Here is an 18,114-nt window from a genome sequence, read left to right on the forward strand (position 1 = left end):
CAAGGAGAGAAGCAACTTAGAACTGAGGAGAAATTTCCTGACAGTTAGAACAATTAATCAGTGGAAAATTTTGCCTCTAGAAGTTGTGAATGCCCCAACACTGGAAGTCTTTAAGAAGATGTTGGATAGCCATTTGTCTGAAACGATATAGGGTTTCCTGCCTAGGCAGGGGGTTGGACTAGAAGACCTCCAACGTCCCTTCCAACTCTGCTATTGTATTGTAAAAGAAAAATCTATTGTAAATTTCAGGTTTCTACTATATCTTTTATCATTCTTCTCTTTTATCTTTTATCATTGTTCTATGGCCCTCTCTTTTCGCACTACAGACAGTCCTCGACTTATAACAGTTAATTTAGTGACCATCTAAAGTAACAATGGCACTAAAAAAGGATTGTTTTTCACACTTATGACCATGGCAGTATCCCCTCAGTCATGTGACCAAAACTCAGACCCTTGGTAACTGGCAACTCATATTTATGACGGTTGCAATATTCTGGGACCGTGTGATCCCTTTTTGTGACCTTCTGACAAGCAAAATCAACGGAGAAGCCATATTCCCTTAACAACCCTGTGACTAACTTAAGACCTGCAGTCATTCAACTTAAGAACTGTGACAAGAAAAGTCGTAAAGTGGGACAAAGTTCACTGAGCCACTGTCTCGCTTAGCAACAACAATTTTGGGCTCAATTGTGGCCGTAAGTCGAGCACTCGCTGTAGTGGAAAATGCTACCATTGTCTTCAATAATCTCTTGTTTAATTTTATAAACCATATTCTTGCTCTCACCTGCCCTGCCTCCAAAATAAGTGGATAATCAAAACTACGGGATTAGATTCTGGAAAAGGCAACCTTCAATTTATGATAGAGAACAGCACAACAGCAGAGGTGGAGAAGCATAATTCGGAAATACAAATAAAAAGCACAGAGTAATGGAATAGCAAAATAAATGCTTTGCATAGTCAAAGTCAGTGAACTTGCCTCCAGAAGTTGTGAATGCTCCATCACTGACTGTTTTTAAGAAGGGAATGGACAGTCACTTGTCTAAAGTGGTATACATCAGTGATGGCGAACATTTTTTGGGTCGCATGCCAAAAGCGGGGGGAGCATAGCGAGGGTGTCGTGCGCAGGCGTGCCACACCCATAATGCTATGCGCATGACCACAGAGTGCATGCGCGAACAACCAGTGCTCCTCCCCATTTTTGGCATGCTTTTTTCGCCCTCCTCAGGCTCCAGAGGCTTTATAGGAGCTTGGGGAGGGCGAAAACAGCCTTCTCTGCCCCACCCAGAGGTTTCAGGAGCTTCCCTGAAGCCTCCGGAGTGCGAAAAACAATGGGCAAACTGGAAGTTCAGGAATGGACTTCCAGTTTCTTCGTAGGGCTGGTTTGAGCCCTCCGGAGCCTTCAGGGGCCTTCAGGAGGCTTCCCTGAAGGCTCAGGAGGGCAAAAAACTACCGTACGAGCAACCTGGAAGTGACTTCCAGTTTGTCCGTAGGGCCGGTTTTAGCCCTCCGGAGCCTTCAGGGTGTTCAGGAGGCTTCCCTGAAGGCTTCAGAGGGGAAAAAACAACCGTACGAGCTACCCTGACAAATGGCTCCGCATGCCACCTGTGGTACACATGCCATAGGTTCGCCATCATGGGTATAGGTTCTCCTGCTTGAGTAGGGGGCTGGACTAGAAGTCCTCCAAGGTCCCTTCCAGCTCTATTCTATTCTATTCTATTCTAACAGCAATGCTGGACTTCTTCAGACTAAGGAAGATCTTCAGAAGGAAACACATTTCTAGATGAAATTTGAGAAGCTTTTTTTGAGGGGGGTGTCAAAAGATCCCCTCCCTTTAAAAACCTAATCTCTGTAGGGAAATGTTTCTTGCTGAGATTTTTCCAATCAGTTGCTTGTACATAAGAAGGAAGAGGAAGCTTAGCTAGTAATATCCTCATTACATGCTGCTCTGCGTGTAGTTGTGGAACAAGGCGACTGTGTGAACAGAGAACCTGAGGATCACAAGGTAGTCTAATGTGAACCAGGACTTATTTTCCAAATATCTACAAGTAAGACCTACTCTCTCTCACGTGTCTGTTAAATTTCTACACCAGGGGTGTCAAACGCTCAGATCTGGCCCATGGGACCGCCCTGGAAACAGTGAAGGATTGGCCCATGGTGCCTCTGCCAGCAAAAACAGGGCTCCGGAGGGCTGCGTGTGGCCCTCGCAAGCTCCGTTTTCACTGGCAGACGGCTGCAAGAGGCTGTCGCAGCTGAAAACGGAGCTCGGGAGCCCATTTTCGCTAACAGAGCACTCGGATGACCACAGGTGCCCCTGACATGAGTGATGTCAAGCTGGCCATGCCCAGAGGACCCCCCAGGTCAAACACAACCCTGATGTGGCCCTCAATGAAATCGAGTTTGACACCCCTATTCTACAGCATTCAATTTGATAGATGCATTTATTCTGGTCAGCACAACCTGATTCATAGGTATTTAGGTGAGCAGGCCTCAGGGAGACTAATTAGCACTTAGTGCACCCAGAAGTATGATTTATGAGGAGCTACCATAGAGAAATCCCTCTTAAACTAGTTTATGGCTGCATCGGTTGAGTGATCCAGTCCAGACATACTGAATTACCCACCTAAACAAGAACAGGGATTCCTGCAGAGACCCAGGGGGGGAAGCTTCATCTTGTGGGTTGTGTATTTAGGACTCACTCACGTTTCTCCTTTCTACGTTCATTTGTTTCTCACTGTGCCCTCCCTGACAATCTTCTTGGGTTGGGGATCTTTGGATCACGACAAAGTCTCCTCAGAGGTATATTTTTGTGAAGGGAATTCTAAGGAGAGTCTGGCATTATGCTCATCTAGCTAAAGCAGCTCCATGTAAAATCAGTCGTTGGAAGCAGAATCGTTCTGGCAATTGCCTATATTAACTGAGCCAGGGAAGGAGGGAAAGAAGGAAAGAAGATGGATAGGAGGAGAGAGGAAGGAAGGAAGGAAGATGAATAGGAGGAGGGGGAGGGAGGAATGTGAATACGAGGGGAGAAGGAAGGAGGGAGGGAAGAAGATGGATAGGAGGATGGAGGGAGGGAAGGAAAGGAAGGGAGAGAGGAAGGAAGGAAGGAAGGAAGGAAGGAAGGAAGGAAGGAAGGAAGGAAGGAAGGAAGATGAATAGGAGGAGGGAAGGAGGAATGTGAATAGGAAGAGAGAAGAAGGGAGGGAGGGAAGAAGATGGATAGGAGGAGGGAAGGAGGGAAGGAAAGGATGGAAGGGAGAGAGGAAGGAAGGAAGGGAGAGAGGAAGGAAGGAAGGAAAGGATGGAAGGAAGAGAGAGAGAAAGGAAGGAAGGGAGAGAGGAAGGAAGGGAGAGAGGAAGGAAGGAAGGAAGATGACTAGGAGGAGGGAGGAAAGACACCTCCCTCTCCTAGAAGAATGAAATATTTTGAGTAATATTAAAAAGGCATAATATTATATTTCCCTGGATGAGAAATGGAGAAACATGTTCTTGGCAAGCAGCTCCCACCTTTCTTAATAAACCTCAGCAGATATCAACTAGCTCTATTCATAAGCAAATTCCCTGCAGCAGAGTCTGAACAAAGATAGAGTTAGCCCTCAGCCACAACAGGTATTTCCCAACGAGCCCCTTCATTGCATCAGCCAAACTTCAACCAAGCTTGTCTCAGACAACCTGCAGAGCCAGCTATGATCCCTACCACAGCCAATAGAATACATGTTCTTACACAGGAACAGGAAGCTCAAGTTCAAAACTCAACGAAAAAAGTATAAATACCCCTCACGCTCAACTCTGTGTGGTCAGCTGCCCAGAACCATGTGCTTGGTGGTTACGCTTCACCATTAAACCCTCTTTCCAATCAGCCTCCGGCCTCCCTTTTATCTCCAGTGCCTTTCTCCCTGCTTGGAACTGAACCAGATGGATATTTCTTCCAATAGGAGGGAGGGAGGGAGGAAGGAGGGAGGGAGGGAGGGAGGGAGGGAGGAAGGAAGGAAGGAAGGAAACTTGGCCTACATACATATCTTCAGCAAGTCAAAGCACAAAGCATTGGGAAATCCTTCCTGAGACCAAGTAGCATTTTTTCCCTACTAGTATTAGTATTAATATCAGTTTGTATTCTTATTAAAAACAAGGGATACCCTGTCTTCTTTTGCGAGGAAATAAAAAAATATTCATCCACTTCCATGTGCCAGTCTTGTTCAAGCATTCCCAGGTAGAATTCCTGTGCACGTAGGTACAGCTAGTTCACCGACAATCACACAAAAACACCCTGTCGGGCACACTTAGGACATTCGCACCAAGGAAAGTTAACACCGAAACCCAACGTTTGTAACACAAAGGCAAAATAAATAAGACACACCCACCCCTTCCAATAAATAAACAAACAAACACTCATTCATTCTGACCGTTTCACACCGAGAGCTGTACGAAGCCTGGTGGATATTGGATATATCAACAGAAAGTGAAAAGAAAAATCATTTTAAAAATCCATACTTTGCTTCCATTCGAGCAGTGCTTCCATCATTGTTTTCCTCCCTTATGTTCATAATGCATATCCGTTTTTACAAAATGCATGCTTGTATTTTTTTTTCCCCCAAATATATATATGTATATATTTATATATTTTCCATAAGGATTTGACCCGGCAAGCAAAAAAAAGTAACCTTCCTTTTCCTGCCTTGTTCTTAAAGAAGAATTTTTTGTAAAATAAAAAATAAAAAAAGTGAACGCGATCTAATACACTTCTAGCATTTTAAAAAAACAGAAAGAGAGAGAACTGACAATGGTTCGCTCGGTATATGGACCATTTATGGTGCATGCTTGATTCAGCAAAAAGAAAAAGAAAGAATAGAAAGAAATCGAGAAAATTGCGGCTCTTTCTTACCGCCTCCGTTTTTATTTCCCCTTTGGGATCCAAGAAAGCAGGCCTGGAAAAAGTAAAACAATTTCTCCAAAGGAAGAAGAGATAGAAAATCAAATCGATATAATACCTGATGCTTCGATAGAGATACCGTTTGTTAGAGGCATGGCACTAGCAGTGGAATTGTGCGCGTGCACCCGTACCCACACACTCAAGACTCACATACACAGCCCCCAGCTCACACACATCACGACCTGCTTGTGAAGGAGAAGAAAGAGGTTTTGGGGTTTTTTTCTTGTTTGTTTTTTTTAGGTCAAGTGTGCCAAAGGGCACGACAAAGCTCACAGGTGCGTAACTTTGGAATTGAAATACCCACTTCCCATCACCTCAAAATCCCGGACCGCGGAGGGAAGGTTAATTGTAAGGCATTAATTTTTGCTGGAAAAAGAAAGTCTGTCCATGCTTCGTGCGCCAGAGCTGAGTCCAGAGGAGTGCTCTCCTTCCCTTGAATATGTCGTTTTCTCTCCCTCTCTCTCTGTCTTGAATTTAGGCTAGCCTCACTCTGGTTCACTCGAGGAATTGTTTTTGTTTTAGAAAATAATAATCTTAGGAAACAAACGTCACCCGTCCGCCCGCCCCCCACAAAACCCTGCAAAGGAAATGCCTTTCAGATAGATTTGCGTCGTCTCATCAACCTGTGATGGTCCGTAAAGCTGTGCAATCCAGGGGAGATTGAACTGATGGGGGAGGGAAAGAGGCTGTTTTTTAATGTGCTTGGTGAGATCTCCTCGATCTTGTAGGAGATGGAGTGAAAGTATTGGAGGTTCAGCTTGGAGCTGAAGGAATTTTGGTGGGAAACCACCCGGCTGGTGTATTCGTGGGACCTGTAACACATGCAGGTACAATCGGACTGAAGATCCGTCACCTCGGCCTTGTACCGTGGGCGGCCATGTTGAGAGTCTTCTTGAATGTGGACCACCATGCTGCTCCGGTTTCCCGCCAGGGAGGCCCTCTCCTCGGCCTCCCGCCTCTCTTCCTCGATGTTCATGAACAACCTGAGAACCACCAGGTTGAGAAAGGCTCCGATGACAGTTAACCCCACCAGGATGTACATAAAGCTAAAGGCCACGTAGAGCGGCTTCCTCTGAAGGGCTCCTTTCGTCTGAAGGGCCACGTAGTCCCCGAACCCGATTGTAGTCAATGTGATGAAACAGTAGTAGAAGGCCTGGAAGAAAGTCCACTCTTCGCAATGAGAGAAGGCAGCTGCTCCGATGCAGAGGGTGCCGATGCAAGAGAAGAAGCCGACGGCCACCATGTTCTCCATGGAGACGTCGGTGGTCCTCATACGGCAACACTTTTTCATCCGTTGCAAGAGGTACTTGACAAATGTGTTCATGCGTTCGCCAAGGCTCTGGAACATAACAAGGGTGAGTGGGATGCCCAAGGCAGCGTAGCACATGCAGAAGGCCTTCCCAGCATTCGTCCCAGGGGCGGCGTGTCCATAACCTGGAGAAGCAAAAGGACAACACAGATAAGTGATGGAACAGAGGGACAGGGATAATTGCAATCAAGGGGTGGGCCAGAAGGATGAGGATGACTAGGGCCCTTGAGATATGAGGAAAGTACGGAATGTCTGGGGCTCTTTGTTGGGTGGGAAAGAAGTGTTCCAATGTCTCAGGGGTTGCCACAATGAAGAGGGAGTCAAACTATTCTCCAAGGCACCTGAGGGTAGAACAAGAAGCAATGGGTGGAAACTAATCAAGGAGAGAAGCAACTTAGAATTGAGGAGAAATTTCCTGACAATTAGAACAATTAATCAGTGGAATAACTTGCCTCCAGAAGTTGTGAATGCCCCAACACTGGAAGTCTTTAAGAAGATGTTGGATAGCCATTTGTCTGAAATGGTATAGGGTTTCCTGCCTAGGCAGGGGGTTGGACTAGAAGACCTCCAGGGTCCCTTCCAACTCTACTATTGTATTGTATCGTATTGTAAATGAAAGAGTTTACTCCCTTATTCCAAAGGTGTTGGTTTTTTTCTCTCCAAAAGGCAACTGGACTTTCTTGGGTTTTTCCCTTTGAAAACATTTTGCTTCTCATCCAAGAAGCTTCTTCTGTTCTGAAGAACTAAAGAAGCTTCTTGGATGGGAAGAAAAATGTCAAATTGTCCAGCTCATGGTTGTCCCAAAGGTGCTTTTCTTCGAAAGGCAACTGGACTTTCTCGATGTTTTCTTTGAAACTCTTTCGCTTCTCCTCCAGGAAGAACTAAAGAAGCTCCTTGGATGGGAAGCAAAATGTCAAATCGTCCAGAACACAGTTATCCTAAAGGTGCTTTTTTTTGCAAAAGACAACTGGACTTTCTCGGTATTTCCTTTAAAAATGTTTCGCTTCTCCTCCAAAGAAGAACTGAAGAAGCTTCTTGGAGGAGAAGTGAAACATCTTCAAAGGAAAACCAGAAAGTCCAGTTGCCTTTTGCAAAAATCACCTTTGGCATAATAAAACTCAGAAAGGACCTCTTACTTCTTGCATACCTTCAATTTAGGATTGCATCACTGAGCGATGAAATTCTGGTTGCCACTGTTAAGTTGAGGTCTACCTGTATAGGTGATGTCATTGCAGCTACTACCATGTTTCCCCAAAAATAAGACAGGGTTTTATTTTCTTTTAACCCCGAAATAAGCCCTTGTCCTTATTTTCGGGGAGGTCTTATTATTTTTGAGGTGCAGGAGGCGGCGAGCGTGGTCACCTCATGGCTGCTACTGTGTTGCAATATTTTTGGGGAGGGCTTATTTTCCGGGAGGTCTTTTTTTTAGCACATACGCTAAAAGCCCGATTGGACTTATTATCCAGGGAGGTCTTATTTTGGGGAAAACAGGGTAACAGATATTTATGTGTATTGTAGTCCACAGAACTGGTGGGGGGTGATCACGGTCCAAAATATAGCTGCCATCCTGGCCACAGGAAGTTGTCCAGTTCATTGCTTAGGGCCACCCCCGTCTAAGTGACACTTTTTCCTCAAAGGAGCAAAATTCCTCATTACCTGGAAATGCACTTTTTACAAATCATCAGTTACTCCATGCACAGTTTCCCGGGGCTGGCTTCAAGCACATCAAATCTGCCCAGATTAATTTCCTACATGGAGCATTTTTTTTGAGAGAATACTTGGCGTACATGGGCTACCTGAAGTGATTCGCATCGGGAAAATGCTGAATATCGGTTTTTTTTTTCATCCTGCAATCCAGAATTAGAATCACTGGGAGTCATGGGGTATATAAACGTAAATTATTATTGTTAATAATCTTTCATTAATAATCATAAAATTCAAGGTTAACGGCCTTAAATGGATTATTAAAGGCAGTCAGTTGATCTGAAAAAAATGGAAGGGTTGTAGGGTTTCCTGCCTAAGCAGGGGGTTGGATTAGAAGAACTCCAAGGTCCCTTCCAACCAGAGGTGGTATTCAGCCAGTTCTGACCAGAACCGGTAGCGGAAATTTTGAGTAGTTCGGAGAACCAGCAAATAGGCTGGCCCCACCCCTGCTGCCTCCCAACTGATCTTATTTTGTTGCCTTGAACAGGAGAATGGAGCTGGGAAGCAGGTTAGTGGGGAGGGGAAGGAATGGGGATTTTGCAGTAACCTTCCCCTGCCACGCCCACAAAGCCACACCCACAAAGCCACATCTACAAAGCCATGCCCACAGAACCAGTAGCAAAAACAATTGAATCCTACCACTGCTTCCAACTCTATTATTCTGTTTACTGTTTACTGTTTATTTTGGATTTATATGCCGCCCTTCTCCAAAAGGACTCAGAGCAGCGTACAACATTAAAAAAAACACCCATCCCAAAAGTTAAAAAAAATTATATACATATCCAAAAAAAACAACCAAATTTAAAAGACGATACATTTAAAATAAGTTAAAATTAACAGGCCAGGCCGGCTTGCTGGAAAAGCCAACTTTTTAGGGCGCGTCGGAAGGACTACAGGTCAGGGATTATGCGAAGCTCCGGGGGCAGCTCATTCCAGAGGGAAGGCACTCCCACAGAGAAGACTCTCCCCCTGGGGGTCACCAGCCGACACTGTCTGGCCGATGGCACCCTGACGAGGCCAACTCTGTGGGATCGTACTGGACGGTGGGAGGCTACCAGTGGCAGTAGGTGGTCTCGCAGGTACCCTAGTTTGTTCTCTTCTGTTCTCTTCTGTTCTGTTCCATTGTACATGCTACACTTGAGGGAAAATACTACTATGGGTAGTTCTCGACTTATGACCACAAATGAACCCAACATTTCTATTGTTAAGTGAAACATTTGTTAAGAAAGTTTTACCCCATGAATTTTCTTGCTACCGCCATTAAGCGAATCACTGCAGTTGATAAGTTAGCAACCCAATTGTTAAGTGAATCGGGCTTCCCCATTGAATTTGCTGGTGAGAAGCTTGCCACAAAAGGGGATCACGTGATCTTCGGATACAGCAATGGTCAGACGTATGAACCAGTTGCCAAGCATCTGAGTTTTGATCATGTGACTATGCTGCAAAGATTGTAACTGTGAAAAATGGTCATGCGTCACATTTTTCAGGGACATTGTAACTTTGAATAGTCACTAAATGAACCCTTGGAGGAGGAGGAGGAGGAGGAGGAGGAGGAGGAGGAGGAGGAGGAGGAGGAGGAGGAGGAGGAAGAAGAAGAAGAAGAAGAAGAAGAAGAAGAAGAAGAAGAAGAAGAAGAAGAAGAAGAAAGATAGATAGATGAGGGAGAGAAGGTGAAGGAGAAGCAGGAAGAGGAGGAAGAGGAAGGGAAGGAGGGGGAGGAAGGGAAGGAGGGGGAGGAAGGGAAGGAGGAGGAAGGGAAGGAAGAAGAGGAGTTAGACAGAGACAGAGAAGGGGAAGGGAGGGGAGGAGGAGGAGGAGGAGGAGGAGGAGGAGGAGAAGAAGAAGAAGAAGAAGAAGAAGAAGAAGAAGAAGAAGAAGAAGAAGAAGAAGAAGAAGAAGAAGAAGAAGAAAGGGGAGGGAGAGAAGGGGAAGGAGGAAGAGGAGGAGCAGGAGAAAAGGAAGGAGGAGGAGCAGGAGGAGGAGCAGGAAGAGCAGGAGGAGGAGGAGGAGGAGGAAGAGCAGGAGGAGGAGGAGGAGGAGGAGGAGGAGGAGGAGGAGGAGGAGGAGGAGGAGAAGGAGAAGGAGAAGGAGAAGGAGAAGGAGAAGGAGAAGGAGAAGGAGAAGGAGAAGGAGGAAGAGGATAAGAGGAGGAGGAGGAGGAGGAGGAAGATGCCACATAACATCCCAGATTTAAACAATTGTTGAGAAGAAATAAAAGTCTAAATAGTGGACATGGCAATAACCTGGAGACAGCAGAAGAAAAGAGAAAGAGTTAGGGAAAAAACCCCACATAATACAAAATACAGTCCAAAGATCTTCAAATAGAAGTAGAAGTAGCAAAGATGGCACTAATTGTTATAGCTGCCTTGGGTGCAATCCCAAAATATCTGGTCAACCACTTGAAGACTATTGACATTGACAAACTCAACAACAGTCAATTGCAAAAGGCTGTTTTACTTTACATCCTGCAAGGATACCTCTGACGTGCTTTGGAGAATAGGTTGCGCAGCCTTTCAAATATTGTAAGGCTACTATTTTATCACCCCAATCCTTCTCTTCATTAGACTAGAGATACACAGTTTCTGAAACCATTCATCATATCTTTTAGCCTCCAGCCCCCTTTGTTACTCTTCTCTAATAATCCAGGTAGCAGTTTCCACATGCCAGTGGAGGCTTAGTTATGGTAATTCAAGTTTTATTTATTTATGAAATTTATTTGCGGCTCATCTTCTGTCCAATGACTCTAGGAAGCTTACAACATAATTCCTGCCCCCCACCCCCAGAAATTATAACCAAATATGACTTGTCTATGGAGATTCTCAGTCATCCAGGTCATGGTTGTCCCAAGAGTGTTTTTTCAAGAGCTAACTGGACTTCCTGGTTTTTCTTTGAAGACATTTGGCTTCTCGTCCAATAAGCTCTGAAGAAACTTCTTGGATGAGAAGTGAAACATCTTCAGAAAAAAACCAGAAATTCCAGTTGGCTCTTGAAAAAGCACCTTTGGGACAAGTATAATTTGCTTTGGTCAATGCAATGTAAAACTATTTTACATTACAATACAATACAATAGCAGAGTTGGAAGGGACCTTGGAGGCCTTCTAGTCCAACCCCCTGCCTAGGCAGGAAATCCTATACCGTTTCAGACAGATGGCTATCCAACATCTTCTTAAAGACTTCCAGTGTTGGGGCATTCACAACTTCTGGAGGCAACTTCTGTTCCACTGATTAATTGTTCTCACTGTCAGGAAGTTTCTCCTCAGTTCTAAGTTGCTTCTCTCCTTGATTAGTTTCCACCCATTGCTTCTTGTTTTACCCTCAGGTGCCTTGGAGAATAGTTTGTCTCTCTTCTTTGTGGCAACCCCCGAGATATCGGAAGACTGCTATCATGTCTCCCCTAGTCCTTCTTTCTCTTAAGCTAAACATACCCAGTTCCTGCAACCGTTCTTCATGTGTTTTATCCTCCAGTCCCCTAATCATCTATTTTTGACTCAAACCAAAGAACTCCCTTGAAAAAGTTATCCAAGAAACAGCTTCTGGTAGGCATACAAAGTTTGACTGTCCCAACCTACAGATTTTCTCTTTCTTTCCTATTCTAAAGAAGGAAGATTCTTTGTGTTGTGTTTGTTTCGAAAATTTAAAATAAAATAAAAATTTATTTTAAAAAATGTGCCTTAATAAGACAGCATAGAACCGGGGCGGGTGGGAGGACCCAGACCCATCTGGGATTTCCGCTACCAGTTCAGACAAACCAGTGCAAACCGGCTGAATACCACCTCTGATAGACACATGTTCAGAATCAATCAACATTTGGAGCAACAGAAAAGCCTAACATGAAACAGTTGATCAATCAGCCAACTCCAGCTAGACAACCACTAAAAACGATGCTGGAGTTTTAGCAGTAGGGGAAAATATTTGTAGCTCAGAGATTAACTGTGGAGCCCTTGGTGCTCTCTGAGCTGGGTTGTTTCATTACTCAACTAAGTAATGATGCACTGATGATATTATCTAGTTAGGTAATGAAATGTCTACAAGAAAACAAACAAGCTCAGAGAGGACCAAGGACTTCACAGTTTTTAGCAGTGGAATACAGAATAAAGCAGTTGGAGGGGACCTTGGAGGTCTTCTAGTCCAACTCCCTGCTCAGGCAGGAGACCTCACAGCATTTCAGAACAAATGGTGGACCAATCTCTTCTTAAAAGCCTCCAGCGATGGAGAACCCCAACTTCTGAAGGCAAGCCCTTCCACTGGTTAATTGTTCTCACTGTTGATTCTCACATTGATTCTTAGTTCTAGGTTGATTCTCTCCTTGATTAGTTTCAATTGTTTCTTGTTTTGCCTTCTGGTGCTTTGGAAAATAGGTTGACCCCCCTCTTCTTTGTGGGACTGCCTCAAATATTGGAACACTGCTATCATATCACCCCTAGCCCTTCTTTTCTCTAGACTAGCCATACCCAATCTTCATACTAGGTGGTCAGGATCTACAGACCCAAGGCCTGAGACTGCTGTTATGCAATGCGAGGTCCGTTGTCAATAAGGCCCCCCTCATCCACGATCTAATTTTGGAGGGGGAGCCGGACCTCGCCGGAATAACCGAGACCTGGTTGGGCCACGAGGGAGGTCTACCCCTTGTGGAAATGTGCCCGCCAGGTTATCGAGCATTTCACCAGCCTCGGGCCCAGGGAAGGGGCGGCGGGGTAGCAGTGATTATCCGGGAAGACTTAGAGCCGAGAGAGTTCACCGTGCCGCAGACATCCGGGTGTGAGTCCCTCGTCGTGAGATGGGGCCCAGGGAGGCAGTTGGGCCTGCTGATAGTATACCTGGCTCCTCGCTATACCTCAGCGGCCCTGCCCAAACTCCTTGAGCTGATCTCATCGGTGGCGGTTGAGACCCCCAAACTTTTAGTGATGGGGGATTTCAATCTGCCGTCGATGGGAGAAGCGTCTGAGGGGGTGCGGGAGTTCATGGCTTCCATGACAGCCATGGACCTGACCCAGTTAATTCAGGGCCCTACTCACGAGGGAGGCCACACCCTGGACCTTGTTTTCGTCTCTGGCCAGTGGATGAGTGATCTGGGAATAGGGGATCTAGACATTATTCCCCTGTCATGGTCGGATCACTCACTTCTCCGGCTGGACTTCCCTGGTGCTACCCCCCGCCGCGAGGAGGCGGAACTGGAAGGTATTAGATGGTTCCGCCCCAAGCGCCTGATGGAACCAGACAGGTTCCAGACGGAACTTGGGCCACCTCCTGTGGACCTGACCCGCCCCCGAGTGGAGGACCTGGTAGACGCATGGAATAGTGCGACTACCGGGGCCCTAGACCGGGTGGCGCCTTTGCGGCCTCTCCTGCGGCGACGAACCACCCTGGCACCTTGGTTTACCGAGGAGCTAAGGGTGATGAAACGCCACAAGAGACCCCTAGAGAGTCGTTGGAGATCCTCCCGTTCCGAATTTGACCGAGCACAGGCACGAGCCTATTTGAAGACGTACCTCGTGGCATTAAGAGCGGCCAAACGTCAACATTGTGCCGCTCTTATTGCGTCTGCAGATAACTGCCCTGCCGCCCTGTTTCGGGTGACCCGCTCCCTCTTGTTTGAGAGACCACGGGAAGCCCCATTACAGGGCAGAGCAGAGGAGTTTGGGAAATATCTACAGGACAAAGTCGCTCAAATCCGGATGGGATGGGCCCCTTTCAGTGGTTCAGTAGAGACGCCCATGGCGAGTCTTGAGGGACCGCTTTGGGAGGAGTTTGACTCGGTTGCCATCGAGGATTTGGACAGGTTGCGTGGACGTCTGCGACCCACCACATGTTTATTGGACCCGTGTCCCTCCTGGCTTGTACTGGCATCCTGGGAGGTTACGCGCGACTGGCTCCTGGGCCTGGTGAACGCCTCGTTGGGTGAGGGGTCTCTACCGGCCGCCTTGAAAGAGGCGGTGGTGAGGCCCCTGCTCAAGAAGCCTTCCCTGGACCCAACGGACCTAGTCAATTATCGTCCAGTCTCCAACCTCCCTTTTTTAGCGAAGGTTGTAGAGAGTGTGGTGGCACAGCAGTTCCCACGTCACCTGGAGGAAAATGATTATCTAGACCCGCGCCAGTCCGGCTTCCGACCCGGGCACAGCACGGAGACGGCCTTGGTCGCATTGGTTGATGATCTCTGGAGGGCCAGAGATAGGGGTTGTTCCTCTATCCTGGTCCTGTTAGATCTCTCGGCGGCGTTCGATACCATCGACCATGGTATCCTGTTGCACCGGCTAGAGGGGCTGGGAGTCAGGGGCACTGTTTTACGGTGGTTTGGCTCCTACCTCTCTGATCGGACGCAACGTGTGTTGGCAGGGGAGCAGAGTTCGACCCGGAGGCCACTCACATGTGGAGTGCCACAGGGATCGGTGCTCTCGCCTCTCCTGTTCAACACATATATGAAACCGCTGGGCGAGATCATCCGTGGTTTTGGGGTGGGATATCATCTGTATGCTGATGATACTCAGCTATACATTTCCACCCCGAACCACCCCAATGAGGCCGTCGAAATGATGTCCCGGTGTCTGGAGGCCGTACGGGTCTGGATGGATGGCAACCGACTAAAACTCAACCCTTCCAAGACGGAGTGGCTGTGGCTTCCGGCCTCCCGGTTCAACCAGGTGCTTCCATCTCTGGCCATCGGGGGCGTCCAACTAGCCCCCATGGAACAGGTGCGCAATTTGGGCGTCCTCCTAGATGCCCGGCTGTCCATGGATGACCATGTAACAGCCGTGGCAAGGGGGGCGTTCCATCAGGTCCGCCTGATGCGCCAATTGCGCCCCTTATTGGACCGGGATGCCCTACGCACAGTCACCCATGCGCTAGTGACGTCTCGCCTGGATTACTGCAATGCTCTCTACATGGGGCTTCCCTTGAGATGCACTCGGAGACTACAGTTGGTCCAGAACGCGGCCGCGCGGGTGATTATGGGGAGGACTAGATACTCCCCTGTAACACCTCTCCTGCGCGAGCTGCACTGGCTTCCTGTGGTCTACCGAGTGCGTTTCAAGGTTTTGATTATGATCTTTAAAGCGCTTCATGGCACAGGGCCTAGTTACATGCAGGATCGCATCCTGCCCCACACATCCCTACGACCAATTCGCTCACACAGAGAGGGACTTCTCCGGGTGCCGTCCGCCAAACAGTGCCGGGGGGCGACACCCAGGAGCAGAGCCTTCTCTGTGATGGGCCCAGCCCTGTGGAATGACCTCCCCCGTGACATCAGGATTACTTCCGATCTCCGCTCCTTCCGTGTACAGCTGAAGACCCACCTCTTTCAATTATCTGGCCTGGCTCAATCGCAATCGTAATCTCTCTTATTCCTCCTACTGTTTTTTAAATTGTCTTTTAAATGTCAAATTTTTAACTGCATATTGGGTTTCCTACAATTGGGGTATTTTAATGCTGATTTTTAACTGCCTAAATGATGTAATTTGTTACCTCCTCCGTGTATGTGTGTTTTGTATGTATGTACGTTTATGTGTTTTGATACATCTTCTATGTTTTATATGCTCCATTGTACGCCGCCCCGAGTCCTACTTGGAAAGGGAGCGGCTAATAAATTCAAATTATTATATCTTTTAGTCTCCTTAATCTTCTTAGTTGCTCTTCTCTGCACTCTTTCCAAAGTCTCACCATCTTTTTCATAATGCAGTGACCAAAACTGGATGCTACAGCAACGTAGTTATACTACTACAGTAATTGCACTACTGGATACTGTAGTTGCAGAAACCAGTTGGTTCTTCCTTTACATTGCTAGTTGCTTCAGGTTTGATGTTCTCCTACTTTGAAATAATGCATTGGCGTTTGATCAATCTGAGATGTGAATAAAATAAAAACTCATTTAAAAAAAACCAAGCCATCCATGCATTTTGGCTCCATGGAGAGTTGAATTGACAGTACTTTCCCCTTAGGAATTCATGGAATTCCATTTGCAGAACAAGACAATTTGAAGTGGCATGAGATCATCTGCCTTGACATCATCATGCATATTTGTCTATCAAATGCCTCCATCTAAATGTTGGCCTGGGTGGCCAAGCCAACATAAATAGAACTGATGTAATTAAGAACTTCATTAAGAATACACTTCAAGGCACATTTCCACAAGAGGCAAATTGAACCGAGCTCCAGGTGCCTTTAATACACACACACACACACACACACACACACACACACACACACATTGTATTTGTGCTGATAAATAAATAAAGGGAGACATATTTGGGCATACCAAGGGTTGTAACACAAAGATAGATAGATAGATAGATAGATAGATAGATGATAGATAGATAGATAGATAGATAGATAGATAGATGATAGATAGATGATGATGATGATAGATAGATAGATAGATAGATAGATAGATAGATAGATGATAGATAGATAGATAGATAGATAGATAGATAGATAGATAGATAGATAGATAGATGATTGATAGATGATAGATAGATAGATATGAGGGGTTGGATGACAGCAGAAGCTAATGAGGTCAGGATTATATATTCAGTATCTCATGTCTTGTCTTGTCTCATCTAAGTCTGCCCTGATACAACCCAGCAGCTGCTGTATGAAAGGAATTCACATGAGCCTGAACATCAGGAACAAATGTGAGGCTGGATTCGCATCACATGGCAGGCAAGATCTGAACAGAGCTGACAGGTTAGTAGAGCAACATCTAACCAAGGATGGTGATTTTGGGGGGAAAAGCAAATGTTCAGGCTTTGAATGACAGGCTATTGGGAAATCTCTTGAGTGGTAGGCCAGACTACAAAGTCAACACCTCAAAATAAGAAGATAAGAATTAATGACTTCCATGTTATGGCCAAGAAAACTACAAGAAGACTTGGTAGCTGAGTTTTGGAGTCAGCTGGTGTTGAGCTGAACTCAACAGCTTTTGTCGTTGTGGTCCAGCATCCAGGTGCTCTTGACTTATGGGCAGTTGCTTAGCAACCATTCAAAGTTACAATGGACCTCCCCAGGTGATACTTCTGGCCCAGTTGTCAAGGCTCCAGCTAACAGACCCAACAGATCAGAACTCTGAGACTTGGCTCCTTCTCAAAGATCTTCTTTATTGAGAACATCATATCAGCACAGCTTCAAAGGAAAACTAACTCTGAATCTTTCCTGCCATTACAGTATAATTAGACTAGGAAATAAGCCCATCCCCAAGTGTTACAGGTCACGTTGGCCAATTGGGTAAATTGGTGGGCTCTCCAGGCACTCCTTCCCCAACCTTATCCGTTGCCGGTAGAGATGACCTTGATTCTCACGAGAAAGCTCTCTGTTGTATCTAGTAAGGCACTCCAACCTCCTTCCCCACTTCCCTCTCTGTGTGGCAACTGAGGAACAGAAAGAGGGCTGCTGCCAGGTTCAGTTCGAAGTTGACACCAGTTCCAACAACCACCCCATTACGCTGCAGACACCTGATTAGGGGGCACGTGATAACTGCTCCATATTTTACAGGCTATCATGAGCAGGTTCTTCCTCCAGACAGATGGAGTTTTCATGGCATGTGCAATTGACCCACCTGTAACCTGAATTTAATAACGGGGAGAAATATAATAGCGATGGTGATTGGGCACTATCTAATAAAATGAAATTCAATGGTGAAAAAAGTGAGGTTCTACATTTAGGCAAGAAAAACGAAATGCACAGGTACAGTATAGGTGGCACCTTGCTCAACAGTAGTAATTGTGAAAGGGATCTTGGAGTCCCAGTGGACAACCATTTAAATATGAGCCAGCAGTGTGCAGCAGCTGCCAAAAAAGCCAACACAGTCCTAGGCTGCATCAACAGAGGGATAGAATCAAGATCACGTGAAGTGTTAATACCAATTTATAAGGCCTTGGTAAGGCCACACTTGGAATACGGCATTCAGTTTTGGTCACCACGATGTAGAAAAGATGTGGAGACTCTGGAGAGAGTGCAGAGAAGAGCAACAAAGATGATTAGGGGACTGGAGACTAAAACATATGAAGAACGGTTGCAGGAAGTGGGTATGTCTAGTTTGATGAAAAGAAGGACTAGGGGAGACACGATAGCAGTCCAATATCTCAGGGGTTGCCACAAAGAAGAGGGAGTCAAGCTATTCTCCAGGGCAACTGAGGGTAGAACAAGAAGCAATGGGTGGAAACTAATCAAGGGGAGAAGCAACTTA

At 46.2% G+C, this 18,114-nt stretch overlaps 1 protein-coding gene across 1 annotated transcript in view; it reads right to left on the minus strand.

Annotated features, from left to right (window-relative positions):
* Positions 1-4,893: 4,893 nt before the first annotated feature.
* The window catches only part of KCNK9 (potassium two pore domain channel subfamily K member 9), a gene marked incomplete at its 5' end in the record, with an annotated part of 126,847 nt that continues 113,626 nt past the window's right edge, over positions 4,894-18,114 (minus strand). The window contains one exon of the mRNA XM_081951058.1: positions 4,894-6,361. Coding sequence (XP_081807184.1) covers positions 5,523-6,361 — 839 coding nt within the window. The 3' untranslated portion in view covers positions 4,894-5,522. The remainder of the gene's footprint in view (positions 6,362-18,114) is intronic.

The sequence above is a fragment of the Natrix helvetica genome (assembly GCF_964273705.1).
Source record: "Natrix helvetica genome assembly, chromosome: 4".
Taxonomy (NCBI): Eukaryota; Metazoa; Chordata; class Lepidosauria; order Squamata; family Natricidae; genus Natrix; species Natrix helvetica.